General features: G+C 43.4%; 1 protein-coding gene across 10 annotated transcripts in view; it reads right to left on the bottom strand.

The window, feature by feature from the left end:
* The window catches only part of FHAD1 (forkhead associated phosphopeptide binding domain 1), a 144,310-nt gene that overhangs the window by 79,584 nt on the left and 48,134 nt on the right, over positions 1-16,592 (bottom strand). For all 10 annotated transcript variants that reach the window (XR_009500883.1, XM_059913837.1, XM_059913903.1 and 7 more), the window contains exons 5-7: positions 15,318-15,427; positions 11,992-12,228; positions 442-565 (exon numbers count right to left, since the gene is read on the bottom strand). Coding sequence is in view for 9 of the 10 variants with exons in the window: in XM_059913837.1 (XP_059769820.1) it covers positions 442-565; positions 11,992-12,228; positions 15,318-15,427 (471 nt within the window). In the remaining variant the exon portion in view is untranslated. The remainder of the gene's footprint in view (positions 1-441; positions 566-11,991; positions 12,229-15,317; positions 15,428-16,592) is intronic.

Here is a 16,592-nt window from a genome sequence, read left to right as displayed (position 1 = left end):
AAAGCTAGTACTATTGTAACTTTGGTTTGTAGCTCCACTTTTTGTTTTCTGTTTGATTTAAGAGACTAATGTATAATAAAACACACACACGTACAAATCATAAAAAAAAAAAAAAAGAGTGACCCCATTTTGTCCATGCTCTAGTTTGCACTCAGGCCGGTTTGTGGAACCACCCAAGCCACAAGGCGACCTGTGTTCTCCCTGGTGGGGCCAGTGCTCAGGAGACCTTGTAGCCAAGAGATAACATTCTCTCAAATATTTATCAGGCCCTGCCCTCGGAACTGGGTGGCAAGAAACCTCCACTGAGGGAGAGCTCTAATGAACTGACACGGGGGATCCCTGAGGCTGCACCCAGGTCACGGGCACAGGTGTGGTGGTTGACTGGTGATGTCTGCAGGGGGAGGGCAGAAGCTCTGGGGCCTAAATGCAGAAGGGCCTCACCTGATGTGATGGCGGTATCCCTCCTTAAGTTCTCGGCCTCGTTCTTCAGGGATGTGATTTCTAAGTTTCTCTCAGACAGGGTCTGGCACAGCACCTGGCTGTAGCCTTGCTGTAGGGCACTGATCTGTGGAAGGAGGCAACACACAGTCAGAGGGGGCCAGCCAGGCCTGCAGGACTTGCTGGTACTTCTCCAACGTTGGGCAAAGAGTCGGGTTGATCTTGGGTCGGGGTGTTGGGGAAACCAAGCTTTTCAGTTATAACTAGTGGAAGGGGCGGGAGGGGGCCTGTTCCTTCAGTGACCACCATGTCATAGGTCATCGAGACACGAACCTTATCTTTGTGGCCACCCAGGGGCTCAGGTGCCGCTGTCTTCCTATGACCTGCGGATTTTCAGCCATAAATAGACAAGCTGTTGGTTCCAGATCATCCAGCAGTGACTGGATGCACAGGAAAGTTCAAGAGACGGGAGCAGGTTATAAACTGAATTCCCTCTAACGATAATAGTGGGTAGTTTATACCTCACAGAGCACCCCAGAGTTTACAAAGCCCGTTCACACATGCTACACTGATGCTCCTCGCAGCGTTGCTGAAGCCTGACGTTCCCATTAACGTTCCCATTTTGCAAGGGAGCAGGTTGAGACTCAGAGAGGCGAGGTCCCTTGCTCGGGATCGCGCGGCTGGTCAGAGGTGGAGTAGGATTCAAACCCAGTCTTTAGCTGCCTGGTTCCTCCTTCCCAGGCGGCTCTGGGAAGGGGCATGAGAAGTCAGAGGCTGTAAAGCATGGCACGGGCTCGGGAGCCGGACTGTGGCCTTCAAGTCCTGTCTCTGCCACTTACGGGCTTTGTGAACACAAGGAGGACACCGTATTCTGTTTCCTTTTTTCCAGTCTGTACGCGGGGTGATGGTAGTCCCAATCTGATAGGATTGTTAGAAGTTATTTTAATAAGTTAGCATGTGTACAAGCGCTCAGATCATGCCTGGCACTCGGCACAGGGGGATGAACCGTGACGGTCCTCTCCTCTGACTACCCACGGGGTGCTTTAGCTTCAGCTTCCCTCGTCTGTCTCTGGGGAAGGTAGTTGGTAATCTTTATGTGTGCATTTGGAAGACTTGCCAGGCTCACTTAAACACCAGTGTGGTTGTTATTAAGAGGAAACACAGGAATTGTGGGTGGGATGACCACAAGGCCGGCTCTGTCTAAGGCTGCTGTGGGCACGCTCTAAGTCCATGGCTCAGAGCCCCCTCGAGGGCGGGACTCCCTCCAGGGGTCTAGGTCTACACGTGGGGCGCGGAAGGCTCTCCATCAAAGGCAACGTTGGTAAGAGCCCGAAAGTAGCTGCCAGGCCTCGGCCTCCGCAGAGCAGGTACCCGAGAGGCCGGGAAAGAGAGCTGGGCCCGGAACCCCCTCCCTCTCGGTCTGATGCGGCCAGGCTGCTTGTTCTGAGTGGCCAGGCCTTTCCCATCTCAAGGTGCACTGTGGGCCTTTGCCCTGTGATTTTTCAGATGTCAGGCCTCAGTACTCCCACAGGGACACGTTTATTGGGGCATAAATGCCACGCGGTCCATAGACAGGACAAGAGCTAGCTTGTTTTGATAGATCAAAATGGAAGTGACAAGGAGAAGGGTGCAATTTCTTTTCTTTTTTTAAAAAATAAATTTAGTTATTTTATTTATTTATTTTTGGCTGCGTTGGGTCTTTGTTGTGGTGCACAGGCTTCTCACTGCAGTGCCTTCTCTTGTTGCAGAGCATGGGCTCTAGGCGCACGGGCTTCAGTAGTTGTGGCGCACGGGCTTAGTTGCTCCGTGGCACGTGGGATCTTCCCGGACCAGGGCTCGAGCCCGTGTCCCCTGCATTGGCAGGCGGATTCCTAACCACTGCGCCACCAGGGAAGTCCCAGGTGCAATTTCTTTGTTCTCCTAAGGTAAGTTTGCCAGATTTAGGGGAGGAAAAAAGGATGTTCACTTAAAATAGGATTTCAGATAATGAATAATATTTTAGTGCAAGTGTGTCCCATGCAATATTTGGGACGCACACTAAAACGAAATTCTAAAATTCAAATTTAACTGGGTGTCCTTACTTTATCTGGTAACCCCACCCTAAGAGAGTTCCTAAACTTCAGTCATTCATATACCACTTTCACTATTTTCCCATGTCTCTTGGCTAGCCCCACTATAATTTCTTAGCATTTTTCGTAGAAGCAGCTCCCTTTTTAAACTTAAAAATGTGCATTAAATTAAAAATAACTGTTATAAGAGTAAATAGAGACTCAGTATCTTAAATAAAAATAATCCCCCAAAAGAAGAAATACAGGAATTTCCCTGTTTACCATCAGACCAGGTTGCGGGCATCACATTAAAAAAAAAAAAAAAAAGATTGGGGGGAGGGGGTGGGCATGCCCAGGTAATGGGGTTCGGGTGTGGTGACCTGGCCACCAGATGGCGCTCACAGCCTTTGGTCTTGGTTTGTGTCCTTGGAAATCTTGTCATTATTACTCTGGTAGAATTAACAGAAGCGTCAAGGTCTCACAAGTTTTCTGACTCGTTTCCTGCACCATCATGGTTCAGAGTCTATGACATTTGGGGCAGTTACACTTACTTTTTCCCTGGGGCACCTGAGACATTATTGGGGGGGGTCTATGCTAGAAGTTGCGGGGACACAGGCCACTCTGCCCCCCACTCTCCCCAAGGCTATACTTTTGCAAGTTTGTGCTTTGGAAACTTTGAGTAAAAAAATTCTTTCACATCTTACTTTTCTCTGTTGGGGGGAAATACAACTTTTCCATAAAAGGTCCTTGGAACACTGAAAGTGTTTGTAAGTTCTTCTCAGCTTAATGCTTTTATTTGCATGATACCAGAGGCAGAACACACAGAGACAAACTTCCAGAAGGGAAGACATACATTCCCCTCTAAGACTCCAGTGCTTTTGACAGATTTAAAATATTTCAATCTAAGTGTCAGTGTTTTAGGATTTCGGATTGCTGGAAAACTCCAAAGAGTCTTCAAACCTCTTCGATACTTTTACTACCAAAATAAATATCCATATTGTTTGTAATTGGCATAAATTCCAAGATGTTTAATGTCTGTTAAGCTGTGTAATAAAATGGGCACTGAATCATAAGAAAGTTAATAGTGCTAGGAGGAGTGATTGTTTCAAGATAATAATTTGGCTTCTAATTAGCACAGGCGTATAAGAGCACATGGAGGTAAGAATTTTCTAGTGATATTGTAGCGGATCGAAGATCTTTGAGAGCAAATCATTATGCACACACCTTCGGGGACCAGGGAAAACACATAAAGTAATCAGAACAATAAATCAACCTGCCACGTGGCTTACACTTCTGGTGGAATGCTCTGCAGGCAGTAGAATAGTTAAGAAACTAAAATGTCAGTGGATGAAACTCGATTTGAGTTCAAACCAGGGGAGCCTCTGGTTCATATATGCCTTGTTATAAAATATTCTCCTTCAGTTATAAGTGAAGCTCCAGCGGTAGGGGAGGAAACAGCATGATGCATCAGTGTAATTATTTCTAGATAATTTCTTTGTAAAAAAACATTTTTTTCCCCCAGATATCGGCAGCCACTTTAAATAATACTCAAATTGTGACCTGCTGATACTCAAAGATACGTGGAAATTATATAATAGTATATGTCAAATATATTTCAGTTAAAAAAAAAAGGTATGTGGGGAATTCCCTGGTGGTCCAGTGGTTAGGACTCCGTGCTTCCACTGCTGGGGGCCTGGGTTTGATCCCTGGTTGGGGAACTAAGATCCTGCAAGCCACGTGGTATAGCAGAAAAAAAAAGGTATGTGGGAATAATTCAGTCTCATCCATGTACCTGAAAAAGACATGTCATTTGCTCAGGAAAGCTCTGAAATGGGAGAATAACTGAAAGGAATATTTCAGCAAAATTGGGTTCAGTTCAAGAAAAAGATGCTCATTAACGTGTCAGCTACATGTCAAGGTAGCTGTTTGCACTAATAATTCCTATAGGACCTGTTACTTTCATTGTTTTTTCAAAACCAGGTTCGAAGGAGAGTCATTAGTTCATTTAAATATTAGAGCATGTATTTGTTTACTTGTTTATTCTGTCTCCCTCACTAGAGCATAACAGGGGGAAGGATCATGTCTGTCTTTTTCTCTGCTGAATTCTCAGAGCCTGGAAGAGGGCATGGCACAGGATAGGCCCCCCAAAATATTTATTTGAATGAATGGACGGATGGATGGATGGATGAATAAAGAACAAACAAACAGACACGGTCCTAACAGAGTTCTAGAAGGTTACTGGGCCCAACCTTTGCCTTCATGGAGCTTACAGTTTCCTGCTAGAATCTCCTAGGTTCACCATGCACAATCTGTGTCCTTTCTAGAGCACCATTTCTAGGACTGAGACTGTGTACCTAGAATCGGTTACAGAGGGGAAAGACAGTAAACAGAGAACAAGAGAACCAAGGCCCCCAAGCACTGACTATGTTTTTTTTTTCCCTCTCTCTTTTTTAAAAATGTTTATTTATTTATTTATTTATTTCTTATTAGTCACCCATTTTATACACATCAGTGTATACATGTCAATCCCAATCTCCCAATTCATCACACCACCATCCCCACCCCCTGCCGCTTTCCCCCCTTGGTGTACATACGTTTGTTCTCTACATCTGTGTCTCTATTTCTGCTCTGCAAACTGGTTCATCTGTATGATTTTTCTAGGTTCCACATATATGCGTTAATATACGATATTTGTTCTTCTCTTTCTTACTTCACTCTGTATGACAGTCTCTAGATGCATCCACGTCTCTACAAATGACCCAATTTTGTTCCTTTTTATGGCTGAGTAATATTCCATTGTATATATGTACCACATCTTCTTTATCCATTTGTCTGTCGATGGGCATTTAGGTTGCTTCCATGCCCTGGCTATTGTAAATAGTACTGCAATGAACATTGGGGTGCATGTGTCTTTTTGAATTATGGTTTTCTCTGGGTATATGCCCAGTAGTGGGATTGCTGGGTCATATGGTAGCTCTATTTTTAGTTTTTTAAGGAACCTCCATACTGTTCTCCATAGTGGCTGTTATCAATTTACATTCCCATCAACAGTGCAAGAGGGTTCCCTTTTCTCCACACCCTCTCCAGCATTTGTTGTTTGTAGATTTTCTGATGATGCCCATTCTAACTGGTGTGAGGTGATATCTCATTGTAGTTTTGATTTGCATTTCTCTAATAATTAATGATGTTGAGCAGCTTTTCATGTGCTTCTTGGCCATTGGTATGTCTTCTTTGGAGAAATGTCTATTTGGGTCTTCTGCCCATTTTTGGATTGGGTTGTTTGTTTTTTTAATATTGAGCTGAATGAGCTGTTTATATATTTTGGAGATTAATCCTTTGTCAGTTGCTTCCTTTGCAAATATTTTCTCCCATTCTGAGGGTTGTCTTTTCGTCTTGTTTATGGTTTCCTTTGCTGTGCAAAAGCTTTGAAGTTTCATTAGGTCCCATTTGTTTATTTTTGTATTTATTTCCGTTACTCTAGGAGGTGGATCAAAAAATATCTTGCTGCGATTTATGTCAAAGAGTGTTCTTCCTATGTTTTCCTCTAAGAGTTTTATAGTGTCTGGTCTTACATTTAGGTCTCGAATCCATTTTGAGTTTATTTTTGTGTATGGTGTTAGGGAGTGTTCTAATTTCATTCTTTAACATGTAGCTGTCCAGTTTTCCCAGCACCACTTATTGAAGAGACTGTCTTTTCTCCACTGTATATCCTTGCCTCCTTTGTCATAGATTAGTTGACCATAGATGCGTGGGTTTATCTCTGGGCTTTCTATCCTGTTCCATTGATCTGTATTTCTGTTTTTGTGCCAGTACCACATTGTCTTGATTACTGTGGCTTTGTAGTATAGGCTGAAGTCAGGGAGTCTGATTCCTCCAGCTCCGTTTTTTTCCCTCAAGACCGCTTTGGCTATTCGGGGTCTTTTGTGTCTCCACACAAATTTTAAGATTTTTTGTTCTAGTTCTGTAAAAAATGCCATTGGTAATTTGATAGGGATTGCATTGAATCTGTAGATTGCTTTGGGTAGTAAAGTCATTTTCACAATATTGATTCTTCCAATCCAAGAACATGGTATATCTCTCCATTTGTTGGTATCATCTTTAATTTCTTTCATCAGTGTCTTACAGTTTTCTGCATACAGGTCTTTTGTCTCCCTAGGTAGGTTTATTCCTAGGTATTTTATTTTTTTGTTGCAATGGTAAATGGGAGTGTTTCCTTAATACCTCTTTCAGATTTTTCATCATTAGTGTATAGGAATGCAAGAGATTTCTGTGCATTAATTTTTTATCCTGCAATTTTACTAAGTTCATTGATTAGCTCTAGTAGTTTTCTGGTGGCATCTTTAGGATTCTCTATGTATAGTACCATGTCATCTGCAAAGAGTGACAGTTTTACTTCTTCTTTTCCAATTTGTATTCCTTTTATTTCTTTTTCTCCTCTGATTGCCGTGGCTAGGACTTCCAAAACTATGTTGAATAATAGTGGTGAGAGTGGACGTCCTTGTGTTGTTCCTGATCTTAGAGGAAATGCTTTCAGTTTTTCACCATTGAGAATGATGTTTGCTGTGGGTTTGTCATATATGGCCTTTATTATGTTGAAGTAGGTTCCCTCTATGCCCACTTTCTGGAGAGATTTTATCATAAATCAGTGTTGAATTTTGTCAAAAGCTTTTTCTGCATCCATTGAGATGATCATATAGTTTTTCTTTTTCAATTTGTTAATATGGTGTATCACATTGACTGATTTGCGTATATTGAAGAATCCTTGCATCTCTGGGATAAATCCCACTTGATCATGGTGTATGATCCTTTTAATGTGTTGTTGGATTCTGTTTGCTAGTATTTTGTTGAGGATTTTTGCATCTATATTCATCAGTGATATTGGTCTGTAATTTCCTTTTTTTGTAGTATCTTTGTCTGGTTTTGGTATCAGGGTGATGGTGGCCTCAGAGAATGAGTTTGGGAGTTTTCCTTCCTCTTCAATTTTTTGGAAGAGTTTGAGAAGGATGGGTTTTAGCTCTTCTCTAAATGTTTGATAGAATTCACCTGTGAAGCCTTCTGGTCCTGGACTTTTGTTTGTTGGAAGATTTTTAATCACAGTTTCAATTTCATTACTTGTGATTGGTCTGTTCATATTTTCTCTTTCTTCCTGGTTCAGTCTTGAAAGGTTATACCTTTCTAAGAATTTGTCCATTTCTTCCAGGTTGTCCATGTTATTGGCATAGAGTTGCTTGTAGTAGTCTCTTAGGATGCTTTGTATTTCTGTGGTGTCTCTTGTAACTTCTCCTTTTTCATTTCTAATTTTATTGATTTGAGTCCTCTCCCTCTTTTTCTTGATGAGTCTGGCTAATGGTTTATCAATTTTGTTTAACTTCTCAAAGAACCAGCTTTTAGTTTTATTGATCTTTGCTATTGTTTTCTTTGTTTCTATTTCATTTATTTCTGCTCTGATCTTTATGATTTCTTTCCTTCTGCTAACTTTGGGTTTTGTTTGTTCTTCGTTCTCTAGTTCCTTTAGGCGTAACATTAGATTGTTTATTTGAGATTTTTCTTGTTTCTTGAGGTAGGCTTGTATGGCTATAAACTTCCCTCTTAGAACTGCTTTTGCTGCATCCCATAGGTTTTGGATCGTCGTGTTTTCATTGTCATTTGTCTCTAGGTATTTTTTGATTTCCTCTTTGATTTCTTCAGTGATCTCTTGGTTATTTAGTAACGTACTGTTTAGCCTCCATGTGTTTGTGTTTTTTACAGTTTTTTCCCTGTAATTAATTTCTAATCTCATAGCGTTGTGGTCAGAAAAGATGCTTGGTATGATTTTAATTTTCTTAAATTTACTGAGGCTTGATTTGTGACCCAAGATATGATCTATCCTGGAGGATGTTCCGTGCGCACTTGAGAAGAAAGTGTAATCTGCTGTTTTTGGATGGAATGTCCTACAAATATCAATTAAATCTATTTGGTCTATCATGTCATTTAAAGCTTGTGTTTCCTTATTAATTTTCTGTTTTGATGATCTGTCCATTGGTGTAAGTGAGGTGTTAAAGTCCCCCACTATTATTGTGTTACTGTCGATTTCCTCTTTTAGAGCTGTTAGCAGTTACCTTATGTATTGAGGTGCTCTTATGTTGAGTGCAAATATATTTATAATTGTTATATCTTCTTCGAGGATTGACCCCTTGATCATTACGTAGTGTCCTTCCTTGTCTCTTGTAACATTCTTTATTTTAAAGTCTATTTTATCTGATATGAGTATTGCTACTCCAGCTTTCCTTTGATTTCCATTTGCATGGAATATCTTTTTTCATCCTCTCGCTTTCAGTCTGTATGTGTCCCTAGGTCTGAAGTGGGTCTCTTGTAGACAGCATATATATGGGTCTTGTTTTTGTATCCATTCAGCAAGCCTGTGTCTTTTGGTTGGAGCATTTAATCCATTCACATTTAAGGTAATTATCGATATGTATGTTCCTAAGACCATTTTCTTAATTTTGGGGGTTTGTTTTTGTAGGTCCTTTTCTTCTCTTGTGTTTCCCACTTAGAGAAGTTCCTTTAGCATTTGTTGTAGAGCTGGTTTGGTGGTGCTGAATTCTCTTAGCTTTTGCTTGTCTGTAAAGCTTTTGATTTCTCCATCGAATCTGAATGAGATCCTTGCCAGGTAGAGTAATCTTGGTTGTAGGTTCTTCCCTTTCATCACTTTTAGTATATCATGCCACTCCCTTCTGGCTTGTAGAGTTTCTGCTGAGAAATCAGCTGTTAACCTCATGGGAGTTCCCTTGTATGTTATTTGTCGTTTTTCCCTTGCTGCTTTCAATAATTTTTCTTTGTCTTTAATTTTTGCCACTTTGATTACTATGTGTCTCGGTGTGTTTCTCCTTGGGTTTCTCCTGTATGGGACTCTGTGCTTCCTGGACTTGGGTGGCTATTTCCTTTCCGATGGTAGGGAAGTTTTCGACTATAATCTCTTCAAATATTTTCTCTGGTCCTTTCTCTCTCTCTTCTCCTTCTGGGACCCCTATAATGCGAATGTTGTTGCGTTTAATGTTGTCCCAGAGGTCTCTTAGGCTGTCCTCATTTCTTTTCATTCTTTTTTCTTTATTCTGTTCCACAGCAGTGAATTCCACCATTCTGTCTTCCAGGTCACTTATCCGTTCTTTTGCCTCAGTTATTCTATTGATTCCTTCTAGTGTATTTTTCATTTCAGTTATTGTATTGTTCATCTCTGTTTGTTTGTTCTTTAATTCTTCTAGATCTTTGTTAAACATTTCTTGCATCTTCTCGATCTTTGCCTCCATTCTTTTTCCGAGGTCCAGGATCATCTTCACTATCATTATTCTGAATTCTTTTTCTGGAAGATTGCCTGTCTCCATTTCATTTAGCTGTTTTTCTGGGGTTTTATCTTGTTCCTTCATCTAGTACATAGCCCTCTGCCTTTTCATCTTGTCTTTCTGTGAATGTGGTTTTTGTTCTGCAGGCTGCAGGACTGTAGTTCTTCTTGCTTCTCCTGTCTGCCCTCTGGTGGATGAGGCTATCTAAGAGGCTTGTGGAAGTTTCCTGATGGGAGGGACTGGTGGTGAGTAGAGCTGGCTGTTGCTCTGGTGTGCAGAGCTCAGTAAAACTTTAATCTGCTTGTCTGCTGATGGGTGGGTCTGGGTTCCCTTCCTGTTGGTTGTTTGGCCTGAGGCGACCCAACACTGGAGCCTACCCAGGCTCTTTGGTGGGGCTAATGGCAGACTCTGGGAGGGCTCATGCCAAGGAGTACTCCCCAGAACTTCTGCTGCCAGTGTCCTTGTCCCTTGGTGAGCCACAGCTGCCCCCCGCCTCTGCAGGAGACCCTCCAACACTAGCAGGAGGGTCTGGTTCAGTCTCCTATGGGGTCACTGCTCCTTCCCCTGGGTCCCGATGCACACACTATTTTGTGTGTGTCCTGCAAGAGTGGAATCTCTGTTTCCCCCAGTCTTGCCAAAGTCCTGCAATCAAATCCCGCTAGCCTTCAAAGTCTGATTCTCTAGGAATTCCTCCTCCCGTTGCCAGACCCCCAGGTTGGGAAGCCTGAAGTGTGGCTCAGAACCTCCACTCCAGTGGGTGGACTTCTGTGGTATAAGTGTTCTCCAGTTTGTGAGTCACCCACGCAGCAGTTATGGAATTTGATTTTATTGTGATAGCGCCCCTCCTACCATCTCACTGTGCCTTCTCCTTTGTCTTTGCATGTGGGGTATCTTTTCTGGTGAGTTCCAGTGTCTTCCTGTCGATGATTGTTCAGCAGTTAGTTGTGATTCTGGTGTTCTCGAAAGAGGGAGTGAGAGCATGTCCTTCTACTCCACCATCTTGAACCAAATCTGACTATGGTTTTAAGCAGAATTATGCACTGAGGCCAAAATTCATCAATGACCAATTGCTTTTTTTATCAACTTTGTTGAGATATAATTTATGTACGAGATCAATGGCCAATTTTAAAGTAGTTCTTCAAAACTTAAAAACAAATTTTTTTTTTTGGATTTAGTTTCAGGAGAAAGGAAGTTGACTGGTAAATCCAGACATTCTGGGTGGAGAATTTTTGGTGAAATTCCCTATAAATGAAGCAGCAGCTGCCTTCAGGGTTTGATAAAGTCCTCAGTGTTTGGAACACTGTGGGGTTCCTTCTCCTCATCTCCAGCTCTTTCTGGCTGGGTCCGGGTGGGTGTGAGAAGTGGTCACTGAAGCGACAGGAGTTGGGTGGAAATGCAAAGTGGGTGTGAAAGCATGAGGTGTACAAGGTGGCAGAGCTGAGCCCAAATCACATCACTGCCTCTCACTTGCTGTGCAAGCTGTAACAAGCTCCTGGGCATCTCTGAGCCTGCCTCAGTCTCCTCATCTGTAGAATGGCGTGTGTCAGAAGACAGAGGTTTAAATAGCTAATGTGGGGACTTCCCTCATGGTGCAGTGGTTAAGAATCCGCCTGCCAATGCAGGGGACACGGGTTCGAGCCCTGGTCCAGGAAGATCCCACATGCCATGGAGCAACTAACCCCGTGGGCCACAGCTACTGAGCCTGCACTCTAGAGCCCAAGAGCCACAGCTAATGAAGCCCGCATGCTGCAACTACTGAAGCCTGCGCGCCTAGAGCCCATGCTCTGCAGCAAGAGAAGACACCGCAATGAGAAGCTCACGCACCGCAGCGAAGAGTAGCCTCTGCTCACTGCAACTAGAGAAAGCCCGTGCACAGCAACGAAGACCCAATGCAGCCATAAATAAATAAATTAAATAAATAAATAAATAAATAAATAAATAAGCTAATGCACCAAAAGCGCCTGCACCAGGGCCTGAACAAGGTAGGCACTTAATCAAATCTAATTTTGTTCTTACAAGGCTAGGCACCTGCCAACCCTCCACTCCCTGGATCTGCACTCTTCTCCACCATGCTACGCTGACTGCCCATTTCTAACTGCCCGGGTGGCTCCCCCCAGGCTCTACCTGAGAGCTGTCACCCTGTGTTGTGACTCCAAGGCCCCGACCCACTTGTCTCTGAGCCCTACCTGGTTTTTCAAGCTCTGGATCTCTCTCTGTTGGGCATCGTCCTCTTCATGCAGAACCTGAAACTTGGGCGGGATCACCCTCTCCTGCTGCCTGGAGGCGGCTGTTTCCGACAGCTTCTGGCTCAGGTTGGCCACTTCGTTCTGCAGGCTTGCTATCACGGTGTCTTTGTATTTGGATTCAAGTTCAAAATCCGAGAGACGGCTGACTTCTTTTCCCAGCAGCAGAATTATTTCATCCTGGGTGGAGGCCAGATGGGAAATTTACTAGGTGTGGGTCTCCGTGTAAGGTTGAGCCCACTTAAAGAAATACAGGAAAAATATGGTATCATTCTTTGGGAAGGTGAGGGCAGGCAGGGAGGGGAAAAGCAGACTTTCAAGGCTATCTCTGTCACTTGGAAAATCTCACAGAGACAAGAATTTGGATAAAATGATGTACTTGTATATAGACTCCTGTAATGGATATCTATACCTCACAGGTATGGAAACTTTCCTTTCCCCGAGAATTATACTTTCATATTAAGAACAACTATCCCACTTGGGAACTTTTGTTGCTAGAAAGTTTACTTATAATATTTTCATTTATAATATTCAGCCTAGCACACTGGGGACCTAGGAAAGGTAATTAGGAAAACAACATTCTGTTTGACCACATTCTGCCTATAATGAGGGTTATTTTTTTTAACTTAAAACATTCTGAAATATTTATTTTCCCTTTCCTCTCTTCTAGTACTTCCTGCCTCTTTTGGCTATTCATGTAAGAATTTTTTCCAGGTAACTGAATCTGGAAAGTAAATGAGACGGGGATGGTGATTTATTTGCGTGGGCTCATGTAAACTTTCGGCTGGAAAAACAAAATTGCTGGTAGACTTTACCCACAGGTATAATTAACACTGTCCTCCGTCTCTCCAGTGAAAAAGCTCTGCAGCCAAAGAATTTGTCAGGTTTTCCAAAAAAGGAAAAAAAAATCCCCCAAACTTCTCACCAGAAGTTATCAATAAAATGTCAGAAAAACTGAAGAAGAAGAAAAATTCCCCAGGGGCCTTTTCCAAAGCAGCCACAGGAGGAGGTAAACGGGCAATTTCTAGGCCAGCTCATTCCCAGGGGAACCGTCCAGTGAGCCTCACAACCTGCTAGCTCCGTGACCTGGGGAAGGACAGGGTCTCGCTCACGAGAAAGCCTGTCTGACATTGCCAACTGCTGCCAGGGGCCTTCCTTTGGGTCCTTGTGAACGCTGGTGGCAAAATTTCAAGAGAGAGCATCAGACATATTCCCTACTCCCGGGCACTTTCTCCTGTTTCACCCTGTTATGATCAGCCAGGTGCTTATTCATTTTTCATGCAACAAACATTCATCGGGCAGCAACTAAGTGCCAGGCCCCGTGCCAGTGCTGGAATGTAAGAAGTTTGCAGAGGGCAGCGGACAGCTGTGGGTTCTGCTTTCCTGGTGAGGGTCCCCTTGCCCTTCCTGGAGGCAGCGTTCCTCCTTCCATGTGGTCTGGGTAGGACTGTCAGTCATGTGCCCTGCTCATTCCTGTGCCACCTCCCCATGTGCATGTGGCCCAAGCTGGTCAATCAGAGATTTCACACATCGATTACAGAGGGAGAGGATCTTGTCTCCTTTTGGATCATAAACTTTAAATATGTAGGCTTGTTTGCCTGAGTTTGTCTTTTCTAACACACAAAGCCAGCCTTATGTAGAAAGCCAGACGCTGAGGGAAACAGAGGGGAGAGATTGGTAGTGGGGAGGTGTTCTGATGACATCATTCAGGCTCCTGGATCTAGCCATGCCTGAAGCTAGTGGTCCTTTAAATTTTCCAATAAGGTGAGCTAATAAATGCTCCCCCTCAAGCTAATTTGTTTAATGTCACTTGAAGGAGTCCTGGCAAGTCAGGGTATAAATGGCTTATAAATAGAAAAAAATATTTCTATTATAAATAGAAAAAATTATAAATGGCTTATAAAAATTTTTCTATAAATCGAAAAAATTATAGTGGTTGCACTATATTTCCAAGTTAAAATTGAGGCAGGTTGAAAAATGGCTGCAAATACTTTGCAGCTTTGCCATCAGTCTATTTCCCCACCCTCTAGTCTGGGCTGGCCCCGTGACTTGCTTTAACCAACGGAATGGCGTGGAAGTGATGCTGCGTGATCGCCAGGCGAGTTCTTACAGGCTGTGCAGCTTCTGCTCTGGCCCCCTGGGAGCCCTGAGACCACCGTGCTGTGGTGCAAAACCACACGCAGAAAGGGGCCCGCCGGTCCAGGCATCCTGGCTGAGGCCCCAGATGTGGGAAGGAGGCCATTGGAGACCACCGGCCTGGCCAAGCCACCGGCTGACTGAGGCCGCATGAGTGAGGCCAGGGGACGCGAGCAAAGGACCCTTCCAGGTCAACCCATAGATTCTGGGGAATAACGAATTGCTGTTTTAAGCCACTAAGTTTTGGGGTGGCTTGTTACACTGCGATAAATACAGAATCTGAGCGTGGCTTCTCGCCTTTCTGAAACATTTTTCAGAGTCTGGTCCCAGGACGCCTGAGTTGGAACCCCCTGCCTCCTGAAGTTTTGGATTTCCGTGTCTGACAAGACCCCCAGGTAGTTAGTTCTGCTCCTCGCAAACTCCGAGAGTTGCTGGGGGAGCAGCCCCTGGCCCTTAAGGAAAGCGAGATGTTATAGACTGCTTCTTTTAGAGTAACTTTCAGGTCGTGTCTAAGCGGGGAGAAATTGACCTGGGCCCTTCCCACGATGGCTTGAATCCACCTGTTCTGCTCGCATCCCTGCTTTAAACCTCTCTGGTTCTTTAACGAGTCTCTCTGCCCAGGCCTCCCTGACTTCAGCGCTCACTTCCTCCTGCTAGGAACGTGTTTTTGCATCACTGTTCCATCTCTCAAGGTTGACCACGTGATTACTGTGCGGGAGTTAGAAGTACCCGCTGAGAAGTTAACCAGACCTAGGTTTGAATCCTAACACTGCTCCTTGCGCTGGGCAACCTTGAACACATTACTTAACCTCTCTAAGCCTCAGTTTCCTCATCTGCAAAGTGAGGGTGATAAAATCTATTTTGAAGATGGTGAAGATTAACGAGCTAATAAATGTCAAGTGCACAGGACATGGCCCAGCACACAGTAGGTGCTCAGTACCTTGTAGTTGTAGATGTTACTTGGGATAAAATGAGCAGTGGCCAAACCTGGCTGAATGTCTTGGGAGGAAGAGGTGGTTTCTTGGAAGTAGGATAAAGGGGCAGTCCTTGAGACACAGAGAACAAGAGGCAGTGGCAATCTCTCCATGGTCCCTCTTGCTGCTGTAGCTCTGTCCTTCCCCGAGACCCCTCACCTTATCGTGCTGGGCCAGGTCCTGGTCCACAAAAATCTCTCTGGAGGACCCTGCCCCAGGAATTTCCTCGGCCACTGATTGTTCCGACAGCTCCACGGCGTTGGTCCACACTGACACACAAGGTCGACAGAGAATGCAGAGGAGACTGTGAGTTTCCCCAAAGTCTTAAAGAATATTTTCAGATTAACCTTCACATTCATGAGACTTATGCAATGAAAGCATTACGGGAGTACTGGAAAGGGTAAGAGCCGCCTCATTTCTCTTCCCCAGCGTTAACTGCATGATGCACTGTGATGTGTCTCTTTCCAGACTTTTCTCTATGCCGCATAAGAGCTGATGACCTTGGGCAAGTCACTTACTCTCTCTAAGCCTTAGTTTCCACATATATAATTTAGGATCACTGATAGTCTCTGCTATAAAGGGCTATCTGGAGATTAAATAGAATAATGATATAGAGCAGGGGTTGGCAAACTATGGCCCTGCGGCCAAATCTGGCCTTCCGCCTATTTTTGTAAATAAAGTTTTATTGCAACACAGCCACAGTGATTCATTTACATATTATTTATGGCTGCTTCCCAGCTACAAAGGCAGAGCTGAGTAGCTGCAGCAGAGACCATGTGACCCACAAATCCTAAAGTATTTACTATCTGGCTCTTTACAGGAAAAGTTTGCTGACCCCTGATGTAGAGCATTTAGCACTAAACGTTAGTTATATTTTTTTTATTGCAGTCATATCTTTTCAAAAAACAAAAATGGATTTATGTGAGATTCTTCTCCAGCTTACTTTTCACCTAACAATATCAAAAACATCTTCCCATGTCAGTATTTGTAGCTGTGCTGGGTTCTTTTCAATGGTAGTGTTGTGGTCCACTGTACAAGTGTGCCAAACGTATTTAACTAGGATCCACTTGATAGACATTTCAGCTTTCCTAATTTTTTTCTTATTAACCCCAATATTACAAGGGCTGTTTATAGGACTTTCGGGGGGTATGGCATTATGTTTGGGGGCCCCACTCTGTATCACATCAGACATCTCGCAATTCACTCATATCAACACTGAATACATTTTTTTTTTTTTATTGGAGTAGAAACTTTTGTAAAGATTTCTATAATTCTGCTTGTGAGATCACTTGGGCCCAAGCAGCGTATTTTAAATTTCCAAGTGACTGTGGTTTCTGGATGGTCACTGTGCGTTCTTATCTTCTTGTGAAGTGAGAAACTGAACAAATTGTTTTCAGAGGTGATGAAACTTTAATGAGTATTAACATTAATGAT

The sequence above is a fragment of the Balaenoptera ricei genome, chromosome 1 (assembly GCF_028023285.1).
Source record: "Balaenoptera ricei isolate mBalRic1 chromosome 1, mBalRic1.hap2, whole genome shotgun sequence".
Classification (NCBI taxonomy): domain Eukaryota; kingdom Metazoa; phylum Chordata; class Mammalia; order Artiodactyla; family Balaenopteridae; genus Balaenoptera; species Balaenoptera ricei.
Note: the sequence above shows the minus strand (reverse complement) of the source record. Positions and strands in the feature narration are given on the sequence as shown.